The 12,770-nt window shown below is 54.9% G+C and overlaps 1 protein-coding gene across 3 annotated transcripts in view; it reads right to left on the minus strand.

Moving 5' to 3' along the window:
- ERCC6 (ERCC excision repair 6, chromatin remodeling factor) overlaps positions 1-12,770 on the minus strand; it is a 74,869-nt gene that overhangs the window by 14,270 nt on the left and 47,829 nt on the right. For all 3 annotated transcript variants that reach the window (XR_016221813.1, XM_089314177.1, XM_008269831.5), the window contains exons 9-12: positions 10,005-10,175; positions 8,992-9,168; positions 3,114-3,230; positions 183-278 (exon numbers count right to left, since the gene is read on the minus strand). Coding sequence is in view for 2 of the 3 variants with exons in the window: in XM_089314177.1 (XP_089170303.1) it covers positions 183-278; positions 3,114-3,230; positions 8,992-9,168; positions 10,005-10,175 (561 nt within the window). In the remaining variant the exon portion in view is untranslated. The remainder of the gene's footprint in view (positions 1-182; positions 279-3,113; positions 3,231-8,991; positions 9,169-10,004; positions 10,176-12,770) is intronic.

Genomic DNA, 12,770 nt, shown 5'->3' on the forward strand with positions numbered 1-12,770 from the left:
CCAAATTCTGCACCTTAACTTCGCCAACCTAGAAGCTTGCTCACACCTCCCACGTGGGACTGCACGTGAGAACTGTGACAACATGCTGGGAAGAGCCTGGAACATTCCAGAAACGCACGTCCCTCCTGCCTCACCTTGCCTGGTCCCCGGTCCATCCCCCCGGCTTCTGTTCTCCCACCAACCTGCATCTCTCCATTGAGGATCGCATACACTTCCTTGGAATCAATGAAATTCTGGTAGACTTTATGCTGCTCATCTGTGAGACGGCAAAATAAGACCTACACAGGGAAAACAATAAACTAGCATGTCAAAAGAAAAGTAAGATCATCACAGGAGCAGTGTTTGCAGTTTTCGTAAAGCACTTCTCATTGGACAACAGAAGACCCCAAGACTGAAGAGCATATCCCACACCTTGCACCAGCCCCTCTGTTCACCCACCCACCTCCTGGTGCCCACTCATGCACCAACAGGCTCAGAAGTCTGGCTTCCTGCACACGGCAAGCACAGTACCTGGATGCACAGACCATGCCCACCCTAGCCTCAGCGTGCTGGGTCCGGCCCAGCTCCCAGGTGGCCCCGGCACGCACTCTGCTCAGCAGAGCTCACCCAAGTGCAAACCTGAGAAGTCCCACCTGGAGGTCTCCCTCTCCTAGAGTTCTTGGCAGGGACCCAAGCCTACCAGCTCTGTCTCTGCCCGTAGCTGCCACCATGCCAGCTGAGCAGGGACGACTACCTATGGCATCGTGCTCGCTGACGCCCTGCCACCTGCCACTCCCCACCCCCCCACCAGCGCATGGTTCTTTCTTCCCTGGCAGCCACTTTCCCACAGGTGTCCCTGCAGGCCCCTGTGGCCAACACTCTCCATCAGCAGGGTGTGTACTCCTCACTGAGCAGAAGGTCTCATGAAATTTGAGGCCACAGTGGGCCGGCGCCGCGGCTCACTAGGCTAATCCTCCGCCTAGCGGCGCCGGCACACCGGGTTCTAGTCCCGGTCGGGGCGCCAGATTCTGTCCCGGTTGCCCCTCTTCCAGGCCAGCTCTCTGCTGTGGCCAGGGAGTGCAGTGGAGGATGGCCCAGGTGCTTGGGCCCTGCACCCCATGGAAGACCAGGAAAAGCACCTGGCTCCTGGCTCCTGCCATCGGATCAGCGCGGTATGCCAGCTGCGGCGGCCATTGGAGGGTGAACCAATGGCAAAGGAAGACCTTTCTCTGTCTCTCTCTCTCACTGTCCACTCTGCCTGTCAAAAAAAAAAAAAAAAAAAAAAGAAAAGAAATTTGAGGCCACAAAGACACAATCTGAAGGATGACCGTGAACCCACTGCGTCTGCCTCCTCTACTATGTACGGTGCCCACCCAGCCGGCTGGACAACACCCGCATCGGCCTACCACTGCCTGCCCTGCCCAGCACCTTGCCTGAGCCCTGGCGGCCGCGCCGACACTCCACGTGCCTCCCCCAAAAATGCCTCTGCTTTTATAGCAGCCTGGCCTTAGCATCCTTTATTCCAAGAGGAAGAGGTCCCTACCCAGGATCTAGGGCCACCCAGCAACCTTGGCCCCGACTCTGAAAACCCGCCCACACCTGCCGGAGACCCCATGGACACCACTCCCCCTGCTACAGACACACCACTCGCAACTTCTGAGGGGCCCCACAGCCAGTCTGTCCAGCTCACACCTGTTGCGCTGATAGCCTGGGGCCCCACCATCGGCCTCCCGACCACCTCCTCCTGTCTGCCGGGGCCTCCCTTCCCTCTCAAGTTCCTCTTCCTGTACGCTCTCCTTAAGCCTGCTGGGTTTAAGGACCCAGAACCCCTGGCAGAGCCCGGAACTCTCCTCAGAGCTCCAGATCCACTGACAGCTGCCTCCTGGGCCAGTGGGTGTCCCACGGGCTCTTCAAATCCATCCCTTATTAAATGCACCGGCCACACCCTCCGGCTGGCTGTCCCCGCAAAGGCCCTGGGGCAGCAGGTCCACCCTAGACCTGGAATCTAAGCCAGAAACTGTACCCTGGCCCTCCACCTCTCTGCCCGCCCCACCTGCACCCCAGTCCAGGCCACGTCTAAGCAGTCTTTCTAAAATATGAACCTCAGAATTTAAGAAACTAAGATTCCACACGTCAGTCCTTCAGATGCAACAGTGGTGGTGGTGGGGGGGGGGAACGCATGGAATACAAGCAGACAGTCTGAGGGTCTACAGGGCTGGATGAGAGCCCTGGAGCTGGTGGGGGAGAAGTGCCTGGGCGGGAGGACAAGCCTGGTGACAGCTAACCACACTAGTTCACAGGATAGCCGCAGGTGGGAAACACCAGGCGAGGAGGAGGAGGAGGAGGAGGCACCACCACGACACCTGGGCCACTGCTGTTCTGGAGTCAGAGACCTTGCCGAGGACGGTGGCCTGGGGGCAGGCAGGGGCTGGAGACGCCCCTGGGAAGGGACGGAAGCACCTGATGACAGAGGTTTACCGTCAGGTGCTGAGCAGAGCTGCAGCCGCTCAGACTACATGACACTAGAATGGATTTCAGAGGGACGAGTCTTTTAACGCCTCAGTCCAGGACCTGGCTCCCCTGACTCTCCTCCTCACCCCTCCCCAGGCCAGCAAGCACTCCTGACCCGGCCTCCAGCCAGCGATCCTGCGTCCTCGGGCGGCCAGCCTCGCCTCACCGGCCTCCCGGCCGATCCCCAGTGAACGGCAGCACCACCCCAGTGCGTCCACTGGCACGCTCTTCCTCCCAACCCACGCAGCTCTCGCCTTCACCTTCTGTAGGCCCTGCCCAGGGTCAGTTCATCAGAGGTCTCAGACTTCGCCTGCGAGAACACCCACTTCCCCAACACCCCTGCCCACGTGGTTCTCCACACTCAGCGCCACCCGACATCGGAGGAGCTCATCTGTGACTGTTCAAGCAGCAGCACCAGTTCTGGGAAACTGAACTTGCTTTATCCACGCTGGGTCCTGGAGTCTAGGACTAACACAACGGGCACCTAAGGCATCATGTGGCACAGACAAGCAGGGGCTGACAGCACGGCCAGGCTGGGGAAGAGGCCCGCTGGGGCCGACGCCACAAACAGGCGTGTGCGGAGTGTCGGGAGGAATGCTCTCTTCACTGCTGGGCGTACGCACCTGCTCGTTTTTGTCCGGCAGAGAAAGGCTCATCTTGACGTCTGACTTCATTCTCCGCAGCAGGTATGGGTTTATGGTGTCTCGTAAGACACAGGCGCACTTGTACGCAGTCTTAACCTTGTAGGAAGAGAAAGGGGCGGGAAATTACACAAATGATTCCACTGCCAAAAAAAAATAAGAGTGGTCGCTGGTGTACAAAACTGGGTGGAAATGACTGGAAGATGGTTTAGGAAAACTAGTCTGTACACTCCGGGAGGAGGCGGCCTCCAGTACAACACTTTTTTACAACAGTAAAAGAGTTCATCTCATGAAGCCACATGTGTAACACCACACAGAACAGGAGCTCCGTGCCTCACTCTGTCTGCACTTTGCTGTCATCACCACTACCCAGTTAAACCCTAACGTGCAGACTGATTAGCCTCCGCACCACCCTCTGGGGGGACTGCTCAACGCCATCTCTGTTTACAACCCTGTATCCTCCAGAGCTACAAAGAGCCACTCTGCAGCACTAGGATCAAAAGCTAAGATGGGGGGAGGGGAGCACGGCCGCCCTGGGAGCAGGCGGCTGACAGGCAGGGCTGAGCGCCCCGGAGACGGCAGAGTGCGCGGTGCAGTCCCCGGGGCCCCGGAGGGAGAGGTCACTCCGGCCCGAAAAGGAGCATCTGGGTTGTAATGGACACACTCACGAGAGGGGCATTAACTGTACACAGGACAACAAAGACCCACGGGCCAGGCCCCCACTCTCTGCCAGCCACTGAGGAGCACACACAGAATTCGATCAATTATTGACACTTACAAGGGAAACAATCTAAACAGACATAATGGCTTAGTAATGCACTGCTTCATGGAGGAGGAAAAGTTTCAACCCAAGTTTAAATGTAAGAAAAAGTTAACTACAAAATGAATGACAATAAAAGAGCTTGGCCATAACACACACAGGAAAAGTCAAGTTAAAAAAAAAAAAAAACTGACATTGGCCGGCGCGGCTCAATAGGTTAATCCTCTGCCTGCAGTGCCAGCACACCGGGTTCTAGTCCCGGTTGGGGCACCAGATTCTGTCCCGGTTGCTCCTCTTCCTGTCCAGCTCTCTGCTGTGGCCAGGGAGTGCAGTGGAGGATGGCCCCGGTGCTTGGGCCCTGCACCCGCATGGGAGACCAGGAGGAAGCACCTGGCTCCTGGCTTCGGATCAGCGTGGTGTGCCAGCCGCAGCGCACCAGCCACAGCGGCCATTGGGGGGTGAACCAACGGAAAAGGAAGACCTTTCTCTCTGTCTCTCTCTCACTGTCCACTCTGCCTGTCAAAAATTTAAAAAAAAAAAAAAACTGACGTGTTAAAAACTTTTAAAAGACTCTAAGGACATCTCACTCGAGGCTGCATACATTAAAAAATGTACAGGGAATGTACATGTTGCATTATGTGTAAATGTATATTATGAGAAAATTATGATGATTTCAAAAATTTCTGCAGTAAAATGAACTTGCCTATTTTAAAAACAGAAAGAGTATGGTGCAGAGAAAAAGAGAGACAGAGAAATAGAGAGAGAAGAAATCTCTCCCATTTACTGGTCTGCTCCCCAAAGAACCACGATGGCAGCACTGGGAGGGCTGAAGCCGGGGGCTAGGAATGAAATCCGGCCTCCCACAAGGCTGGCAACAACCCAATTACCTGAGCCCTCACCCCTGGCCTCCAGGGTCTGCATCAGCGCTAAGCTGGAGTTAAAGCCAGAGTGCTGTGATTAAACTGAGGCATTCTCAATGGAATGCAGTCACCTTAACTGCTCGGTCAAATGCCTGCCCCACTTTATTTCATAATTGCAAAGCTGGCCCGCTCCCCAAATGCCCACAAGGGCTGGAAGTGGGCTGGCTAAAGCCCGGAGACAGAAACTTAACCAGACCTCCAGGTGTGTGGCAGAACCCAGTCACTCAAGCCATCACTGCTGCTTCCCAGGGTGTCCACTGGCAGGAAGCTGGAGTCAGCAGCTGGAGCCAGGCAAGCCTCTTCAAGCTCTAGGCTAAATGCCCACTACATAAACTTCCCTTTTAACTGCACTGTCCATGAACTCTTGAAGTACCCGTGTTTGTGTATGTGTGCATGTGTCTATGTTCTGTGTGTACATGCATAAATATAAAGAAAAGAGTTGTCTGGAATAATAAGTAACAAAGTTCAGCAAACACACAGCTTTCATTACATAAAACCCCTGGAACGCATCACTTAGAGAGTGTTAAAAATCACCTCTGCAATGATTTGTGATGCAGAAAGGGATAAATTTCAGAATTTAATGAACACATTACTCCCACTGAAGAAGCAAGTACACAGGGCATTAAGGGGGCAGACTCCCCCAATCCTCCCTCCGCCCCATCACCTGCCTGCAGGTGGATGCGCCTGCGGCTGGGGATAAAAGCGGGGCCAGGTGCGGAGTGGCCTGGCCGCTGGGTTCCTGCTCTCTCCTGCGTGCCAGCCCTGGGCCAGTGACTTATACTTAATTCCCACTGGCTCCTCTGTGTGTGTCTGTCACTCCCAACCCCCAGGGCCGTGGAAACGGGTGCCTCGGCAAGCTGTACTTCCTACTGCAGAGTGGTGCGGTCTTGGGTGAGCTGCACACCGCAGAGTCTCCATAACCTGGCTCCCCGCAGCTGCCGCCCAGGTCTCTGTGGCCATGGAGCTTCTGCTTCTCCACAAGCGTGGGGGAACCTCTGCAAGCCCCTCCAGGGGGCTCTGATGAAAAGGAAATGCACGTGCTCGTGGTAGGAATGCATTCTGCAGAGGCCGAAGCTGGGTGACATCATGATCCCCCCCGCCCCCCCGCCGCCCAGGTTTCAACGTGGAGACTGGAATACAAGGACATCAGCATCACCATGACTTCCAGCACACCCAAGGCTCGTGTCTGTAGTGGACAGCAAGGACAGAGAGCATGTGAACGAGGCGTGGGTGGAGCGCATGAGGATGGGGGCTGAGGAGGAACTGCGAGTCTCCAATGAGCAGGATGCCATGAGCGCAGACGAGCGGGGGCTGCACCCACATCCACTCTGGTCCATTCAGGCCACTTGCACCACTAGCGGGGACAGGCTGTGTGAAGGACTGGACTCCGGAGCCAGAAGTGAAAGAGAATCCCCCTCCACTTCCTCCTCTGCCCTCAGCTTTCCTCTCCTGTGGCAACCGTGTGACTCTGTGGTCCTGAGCACCAAACGCCGTCTCTGTGGGTGGGTCACAGTGTGTGTCGCACCACACCATTCCTGAGCAGACACAGCCTGTGGCCAGGCTCCTATTTAACGTAAACAGTTTCTGTAGGGGCCAGCGTTGTGGCATAATGGGTAAAGTCACCGCCTGCAGTGCTGGCATCCCACATGGGCACGGGTTCCTGTCCTGGCTGCTCCACATCCGATCCAACTCTGTGCTGTGGCCTGGGAAAGCAGTAGAAGACAGCCAAGTCCTTGGGACTTGGAAGTGCTACACCTACATGGAAGATCTGGAAGAAGTTCCTGGCTCCTGGCTTTGGATCAGCCCAGCTCCTGCTGTTGAGGCCATCTGGGGAGTGAATCAGCGGATGGAAAACACCTCTCTCTCTTTCTCTCTCTGTAACTCTGCCTTTTTCTTTTCTTTTTTTTAAAGATAGTTTCTGTTTCCACTGAGCCAGTTTCTGGTGTTCCTATGCAGTATTACTCAGCTTTTTTGATTGTCAAAAGACAATCAACTCACTGCTTAGTCCTGAGAAGGGGTTTCGGTGCACTGACACCTGGCCTCCAAGAGTCTGTGGCTGTGTTCAGAGCTGGACGCACCTCTGGGTGTTAGATCTGCTAAGATCCATTTGGGGGTTTGTTTTCAATGTGAACTCAGAGCATTTTTCAAAACAGTTAAAAAGATAAGCTGAGGTGAATGCAGGACACACAGCCTGAGGCTGCCTAGGGTTCCTTATGCAGTAGCTCTTGCTCACAGTCGCCGGTGGGATGGGGTGGGCTGGGGGCCACAGCATCCAACTCCCCCGGGGCCCCCTTGCTGAGCATGTGGCCAGCCAGAGCGGGAGCCCATGGTTTGTGGCACACACTCTCCCACACACTTGCTCAGGCTCATGGGCCTGATGTCTGGGGGCTCACCAGCAGGAGTGTGAGCTGGGAGGGTGCATCCATTTTGCACCACAGCCCCGGGAAGCCCCCCCATCTGCATGTGTGAAGTAGCTTTCTCTCCCTCAGCCTGCAAGGGTCTGATTAGTCAGGAAAAAAGACGAACCTCTACTTTTCTGTGTTTTGATAAACACTGAAACTAAAGCTGTTAAATTTTGGGGAAAACCTCAGAACTGTTTTATGTGGTATTGTGGAACTTCTCATTGTTTAATAAGAAGCAGGCAACTATTTTGCATACTAGTTTTCAGTTTTCATTTCAACAAGCACTGAATTACAGCTACTGAAATAAAATCTATTAACTAATAAAAATTAAAAAAATAAAATAAAGTCATCTGAAGCCAGCATCGAGGTTCAGCAGGTTAGGCTACGGCTTGCGAAGCCAGCATCCCGATACGGGAGGTGCACCAGTCAAGTCCCAGCGGCTCTGTCTCCAATCCAGCTCGCTGCTACTGCTCCTGGAAAGGCAGTGGAGGACAGAGGCCCCTGCTACCCACATGAGAGACCCGGATGGAGCTCCTGGCTCCTGCCTTCAGCCTGGCCTAGCCCCAGCCATTGCGGGCGTCGGGGGAGTAAGTCAGTGGGTGGGAGATTGTCTCTCCCTTCCTCTGTCATTCTGCCTTTCAAACAAGTAACTCTTTCAAGAAATAAAATTTGAAAATCAATCTCAAAACATAAAATATATTAAAGCTTTTCTTTTTTTGACAATTCTCTGACACTCAAGGGCTAAAATTCTTTTCTATTTAAATGTAAGTTCTCCAAAACAGGTGGGCATCCCTTTGGGTGGGAGGCCTTGTTCCAGGATCAGCCATGACTCTGCAGGTACAGGTCCCACCTGAGGACGGCTGCACAGAAACCGCCTCCCCCAAGGCTGGAGACTGCCCAGAAGGCCTCACACCTCCCTCAGCTCAGCTGCATCTCCTGATGCTCCTGCCCGTGAGAAACCCATTCCACCCGCTGCCTGGACCTGAACCTCAGCGGTCAGCTGCAGCGTGCTCCCCACCCCCTAAACGCCATCCGGGTCCGCCAGCTCCCCACCTTCCTTCTCAGACACGACTCATGTCCAGGCCGAGGTCCTCTGTGCTCTCACCCCCAAGGGTCCCTACAGCTCCTTCAGTGCCCACCTCCCCGGAGAGCAGCCTGCAGCCCAGAGCTGCCGGGGAAGCGCTGTCTCCCAGCGTCCTGCTCAGACCCCCTCGGCAGCCGCAGCCCCAGCCCTCCCTGCAGGCTGCTGCCTCTCTCTCCACCTCCCCCTGCCCCACGGCATCTCCAGTTTAGTCAGGGGGGTCTCGGCACCACCCACAACCACTGAGCTTGGCCGCGCTCCCGTCACCACCCTTACTCTGGGTGGCTCTTTGCCCAGACACGTACCCTGGGCCCCACCTGCTGTCCCCTCCCCTAAGCTCTTCCTTACTCTGTAGGACACAGCGCTACCCCAGGGTGCGCTCAGCACACGCTGGCCTGGTCGATGCCCCCTCCGGTCACCCGTGACCTGTGCTACTTACCTGACAGAAACACCCCAGGAACAACCAAGGCCAAAGCTGCTCTCTTTCTGTTATGCAAGGAGAGGTTTTACTCTGGGCTCTCCTCTGAGTAAACATGATTTTTAAAACCTTATGTGGGAAAATATGAGTCAGCAAGCAAAAGTAATTTTGGGATGTTTATCAGATAACCATTTTGCTGACGCTGAATGATCCAGCTACCATCTAGCAGGAGGTTCTGGGTATTCCAAAGCCCACGGAGCCACCTGCCCACTAGGTTACCTGCACCGGGGAGGCGTTGGAATAGCCCCCCATGGTGATGGGGACCGAGAACTGCTCCATGAACACGGGCAAGGTGCCCAACTTCCCGGGGAAGATGAAGTCGAAGAGCGACCAGAGCTCCCGGAGGTTGTTCTGCATCGGCGAGCCGGACAGGATGAGGCGGTGCGGCGTGCGGAACTGTTGCGGAAATAAGCGCCTCCTTACTGGACTCACCTTCAACAGGCCAAGCCCTCCCCCGCGGTGTCTCTCAACACGCCCCGTGGCGTGGACCCCTCCCCCACGGTGTATCTCAACACGCCCCGCGGCGTGGTCCCCTCCCACACACAGACATCACATGCGGCTACAACTTTCCTCCCGTGGAGATGGCCCACGTTTTCTCACTGCCCAAGTGGGCACTGTGGACTACAGGTGGGCTGGCCACATTCTAGTTTTTTGTTTTTGTTTTTGTTTTTAAATTTTTTGACAGGCAGAGTGGACAGTGAGAGAGAGAGACACAGAGAAAGGTCTTCCTTTGCCGTTGGTTCACCCTCCAATGGCCGCCGCGGCTGGCACGCTGCGGCCGGCACACCGCGCTGATCCGATGGCAGGAGCCAGGTACTTATCCTGGTCTCCCAAGGGGTGCAGGGCCCAAGCACTTGGGCCATCCTCCACTGCACTCCCTGGCCACAGCAGAGGGCTGGCCTGGAAGAGGGGCAACCGGGACAGAATCCGGCGCCCCGACCGGGACTAGAACCCGGTGTGCCAGCGCCGCAAGGCAGAGGATTAGCCTAGTGAGCTGCAGCGCCGGCTCTCTGGCCACGTTCTAGCAACTGACCCTTCCACGAAACATTAAGCCTAGTGAGCCTAGTGATTTGTGGCGAGAATTTTCCACATTCGAGTAAAATGTGGATTTGTAACTCCTTACACAAAGGCACGGGGAAACACTCAACAAATGTCTCAGTGACAGCAGGTAATGTATTCCTGCTTCAAAGCAATTCTCTACCCGGGAACCCTCCTGTCACCTGAGGTCATACCTGCTTGCAGGCTAGCGTGACGGCGGCATTTGGATTCCGGATTTTGTGTCCTTCGTCCAGGATCACGTAGTGCCAGTCGTACCTGCTAATGTCATCTTGCATCAGGCGAATGTAGGAGTAGGAGGTGATCAGGATCCCGTGACAGTGAGCAATCTCCCGAATCAGCTTCTCCTAAAGCCGCAATAAAGCAGGAAAGCCAGCTTACCCAGGAAGTGGAATTCAGGAGCATGACTTCAAATGCCCTCTCAGCCAGGATGCGATCAAACGCACGTCACAGGAACACAGAGAAGGTGTGCAGTCCTGACTGTTCCCGCTCAGCGCGGGCACGCACCTTACACGTGGTGAAAGGCTACGGTGGCGAATACCTAACAACAGGACCCTCCTGAGGGTGGGGGCGCCCCCCCCCCCCCGAAAAAAAAAGACGCGAAATAGCTGTATATGATTTCTATGTAATTTTATTCTTTCCAAAACATCTTCTGTGTCTGTCCTGGTTAAACTTAAGATCACAAGGCAGATGGGAATGGGGAGAAAATCCTAGGTGACAAGGAAGACGAACCCAGGCTCCCGGACGTGCGACCCAGATGCCAGGAGGACACGGTGGGGCGGGGGAGGGACAGGAAAGCAACAAGGGACAAACCGTGTGGAGGCTGAGCTCCAGAACAAAGCACCCCGCCGGGTCGGCGGACACAGCCCTAGCACAGCCTGCGAGACGTATGAACTCCAGCAGCAAGAGAAAACTCCAGAGCAAAACAGAAACAGAAAGGGCTCCTCTCACACTGAAGAAAGTCAGCCTGCGTCAGACACCTTCTCCGCCACACGAAAACTGTCAGAAACAAAGAGAAAAACTTGACACAGCCCTAAGCAGGCCCGCGGCAGCCCTGCAATTCGCACTAACAGCCACACAAACCCCAGCTCCAGGCAGGCCGGCATTCGGAAAATAAGAAACAGGCAAGCAGCAGTGGCTGGCTAGACACGGGGCACAGGATGCAGAGTGAGGGTGCTGCCCTGGGCCGGAGGAATGGGCACGCAGGGACTGCCCACCCCTCACCGCCCCATCCCCACCCACGCCATGTGCACAGGGGACAGCAGCACCTCCCGCCACAGCGCAGAGATGACCACCCCTGAGCCCTGTCTAAAAGACAGGAAGCTGTGGCTGGGGCAGTGACTGCTGTCCAGGTCGGTGAGCAGTGGGGTTCGGATTCGAAGGCAGAAAGCCGCCAACACCAAAGCCGCTGCCATTAAACACCAGGCTGCACACCCCTTATTAGACCGCAAAACAAATCAACTTAGAAAGAGATAATTACACATAATACATACCGTTTCTTAAAATGAGTCATTAACACAGCAAGTGAGTCTAAGTATGCAATACTTTCATTATTTAAGTTTACATATTAACTTTTTTTTTTTTTTTTTTGACAGGCAGAGTGGACAGTGAGAGAGAGAGACAGAGAGAAAGGTCTTCCTTTGCTGTTGGTTCACCCTCCAATGGCCGCAGTGGCCGGCGCGCTGCGGTCGGTGCACCACGCTGATCCGATGGCAGGAGCCAGGTACTTTTGGTCTCCCATGGGGTGCAGGGCCCAAGCACTTGGGCTATCCTCCACTGCATTCCCTGGCCACAGCAGAGAGCTGGCCTGGAAGAGGGGCAACCGGGACAGAATCTGGCGCTCCGACCAGGACTAGAACCCGGTGTGCCGGTGCCGCAGGTGGAGGATTAGCCTAGTGAGCCGCGGCACCAGCCTACATATTAACTTTTTGAAGATATATTTTGAAAGTCAGAGTTACAGAGGTGTGGGGAATCTTCCATCAACTGGCTCACTCCCCGGATGACCACAATGGCCAGCTCTAGGCCAAGCCACAGCCAGGAGCCAGGAGCCAGGAGCTTCATCCAAGTCTCCCAGATGGGTGGCAGGGCCATCTTCCCTTGCTCTTCCCAGACCATTAGCAGGGAGCTGGATTGGAAATGGAACAGCCAGGACTCAAACCAGTGCTCATAAGGGAGGCTGGTGTCACAAGTGGCAGCTTAACCCACTGCACCATAACACTGGTCCTAGACACTGTTTAGCTTTTTTTTTTTTTTTTTTTTTTTTTTGACAGGCAGAGTTAGTGAGAGAGAGAGACAGAGAGAAAGGTCTTCCTTCCATTAGTTCACCCCCCAAATGGCTGCTATGGCCAGCGCGCTGCGCTGATCTGAAGCCAGGAGCCAAGCATTTCCTCCTGGTCTCCCATGCAGGTGCAGGACCCAAGGACTTGGGCCATCCTCCACTGCCTTCCCGGGCCACAGCAGAGAGCTGGACTGGAAGAGGAGCAACCGGGTCGGAATCCGGCACCCCAACCAGGACTAGAACCCGGCGTGCTGGCGCCGCAGGTGGAGGATTAGCCTAGTGAGTCGCAGCACCAGCCAACACCGTTAAACTTAACCACCAGAGAAAACAGGTTAAAATACATTTGTCAAAAATTTGAGCCTTCCGATGAAAAGTTGCTACTTCACATAAACAGTAGAAAAGAAATAGAATGCAGGACTATCAATCCACTGAAGGGGAAAAAGCGGGGAAAACAGCAGAAATTGGGAAGCCAGAAAACAGAAAATATCCGGGAGTATGATGGCAAGTTTCCGACCAAACCCAGCAGAGGTCCCCACGGCAGAGGCTACGGAACTGCGCTGTCCTTCCAGGGAAATACGCAAAAGCCCAGCCTCACGTTCAACCGACTCAGACCAGCCTGGCACTGAAAGGCGAAATGCAGAGGTATCAAAGCTATTCCCAGGGA

This window comes from Oryctolagus cuniculus, chromosome 15 (assembly GCF_051225735.1).
Source record: "Oryctolagus cuniculus isolate XC-2025 breed Fujian yellow rabbit chromosome 15, ASM5122573v1, whole genome shotgun sequence".
NCBI lineage: Eukaryota > Metazoa > Chordata > Mammalia > Lagomorpha > Leporidae > Oryctolagus > Oryctolagus cuniculus.